We start from the raw sequence: 1,898 nt of genomic DNA, 5'->3' as shown, positions 1-1,898 counted from the left end.
AAAAAAAAATTGCAGACACTAGACATATTCCAAAAAATACCAACCACCTATTTTAAATTGAAAAAAAAAATTCAATATCTTAAAGATATGATCATTTCTTGACTAGCCGCAACTATCGTTTTCATTCCCTTCATAAGTTTAGGGTTTATTATAGTATCATTAAAATTTTGTTCTTTCCCAAATTATAACTCTTCATTTTCTATCATTTCATGCACAATACGTAGTAATAATTTGCGCAAAACTAATATATAATTGCTAAAACAAATTAAGAAGCAATTAAAAAATAATATAACACTTGGATTATATCTATATAGTTTAATATTACGATTTTTTTATTTATTTATTGAGGATATAAATACAGATTCTTGAAAAGTTGTAATCGTTCTTGGTCCTTCTTCTTATGTGGTTTTTAAGAAGACAAATCACTCTAAATTTTCGACCTTTTGCAAGAATATTAACCAACTTGCTCCCACCCCCCAACTTTTTCTCCACCCTAAGCCTATAAAGAGACAGCATTCCCAACACTTTAGCACAACCCAATCAAATAGTCTCCCTGTCTGAACTCCAAACTCTAACTATTCCATCTTCAAATCTATAAACTTCTCCAAATTAATTAACTAACAATGGCCTCGAGTTCCATGACCGCTCGCGGAAGTTCTTGGAGCGCCAAGGAGAACAAGGCGTTTGAGCAGGCGTTAGCGGTGTATGACAAAGACACACCGGATAGATGGGCCAACGTGGCTAAGGCGATCGGGGGACGAACCGCGGAAGAAGTGAAGAGGCATTATGAGAATCTTGTGCAGGATGTGAAGTATATTGAAAGTGGCAACGTACCATTTCCCAACTACTGGACCACTGGAAAAAAGTGATAGGAGCATGAGAAATGAGCAAAGGTAGTATAGTCCTACAAATAAAATTACACCTACTTTTATTTTTTCCAATGTTGAAAAAAATTACCAATTAAGTTCTGGAAATTTTCTAATGTTTTTCAAAATTAAGTCAATGTCTTAGTTTTATTGCACTAATTAATTTTACATTTTAATCTGAAAATTTGACTGGAGGCTCACATTTTCCTTATGTACCTACAACCTAAGGCTGGCTTAAATGAGTGAATTGGTGTCCAACACGAGCTTTAAATCGTAGAAAACTCAAGTAATTTAAATAATTTTATTCTACTTAATAATTTGGCGTAAAATACATATAAAAAAAACAAGTATTAATTAATTTTACCATTTTATGTACATTATTGATTTTTTTTTTTTTATATGTCTTGTAATAAAAGGAATTGGTGATATGCATTTAATAAATTGAATAAAATAACAAAAGAAATTAAAGTTAATTCGACGCCAAATTATTGATCTTATTTTGATATATATTTTTGGAATTAACTCAAACTCGAATAATTATTAAACAAATTATTCTTTCAGCATTCACACGAGTTTCCTTTGAATTTTGTTTCCACATGCATGCAATTTAATTAATATATATTTATGAAACGTATCTACGTATATAAATATTAATGTTTTGTATTTTTTAAGAAATATTCCCTTAATCTTCATCTAACACGAGATTATCTTAACATTAGATTATATCCCATGTATGCACGTCCCTATATATTAATAATATTTTTAAATGTTTTTTTAATTAATAATATTTTTTTTTGTGGATAACAACCTTGAATATTGGTCCATGCAGGATGAAAATCTGAATCAACGGTGAAAAGTCCCGACAACCATCAAATAAATTATATAGACAATTAAGTATAATAATTAAGTATGAAATCGAAGTTAATTTGAGAATCATGCAAAGCATATACCATATATGCATGCAGACAGTCGTCATTTATCTAAGTTTGTTAAGGATCTTATTGTTTTTATTTCCGATATTTCGAAACAGAG

The 1,898-nt window shown here is 29.8% G+C and overlaps 1 protein-coding gene across 1 annotated transcript; it reads left to right on the top strand.

The window, feature by feature from the left end:
* Positions 1 to 555: 555 nt before the first annotated feature.
* On the top strand, positions 556 to 1,898 carry LOC140818195 (transcription factor RADIALIS-like). Its single transcript, XM_073178079.1, has 2 exons — positions 556 to 893; positions 1,696 to 1,898. Exon 1 carries the CDS (start codon positions 624 to 626, stop codon positions 867 to 869), a length of 246 nt encoding a protein of 81 aa, XP_073034180.1. The 5' UTR covers positions 556 to 623; the 3' UTR covers positions 870 to 893; positions 1,696 to 1,898.

This window comes from Primulina eburnea, chromosome 17, assembly GCF_022965805.1.
Source record: "Primulina eburnea isolate SZY01 chromosome 17, ASM2296580v1, whole genome shotgun sequence".
Classification (NCBI taxonomy): domain Eukaryota; kingdom Viridiplantae; phylum Streptophyta; class Magnoliopsida; order Lamiales; family Gesneriaceae; genus Primulina; species Primulina eburnea.
This window is presented reverse-complemented; position numbering and strand designations above follow the sequence as displayed.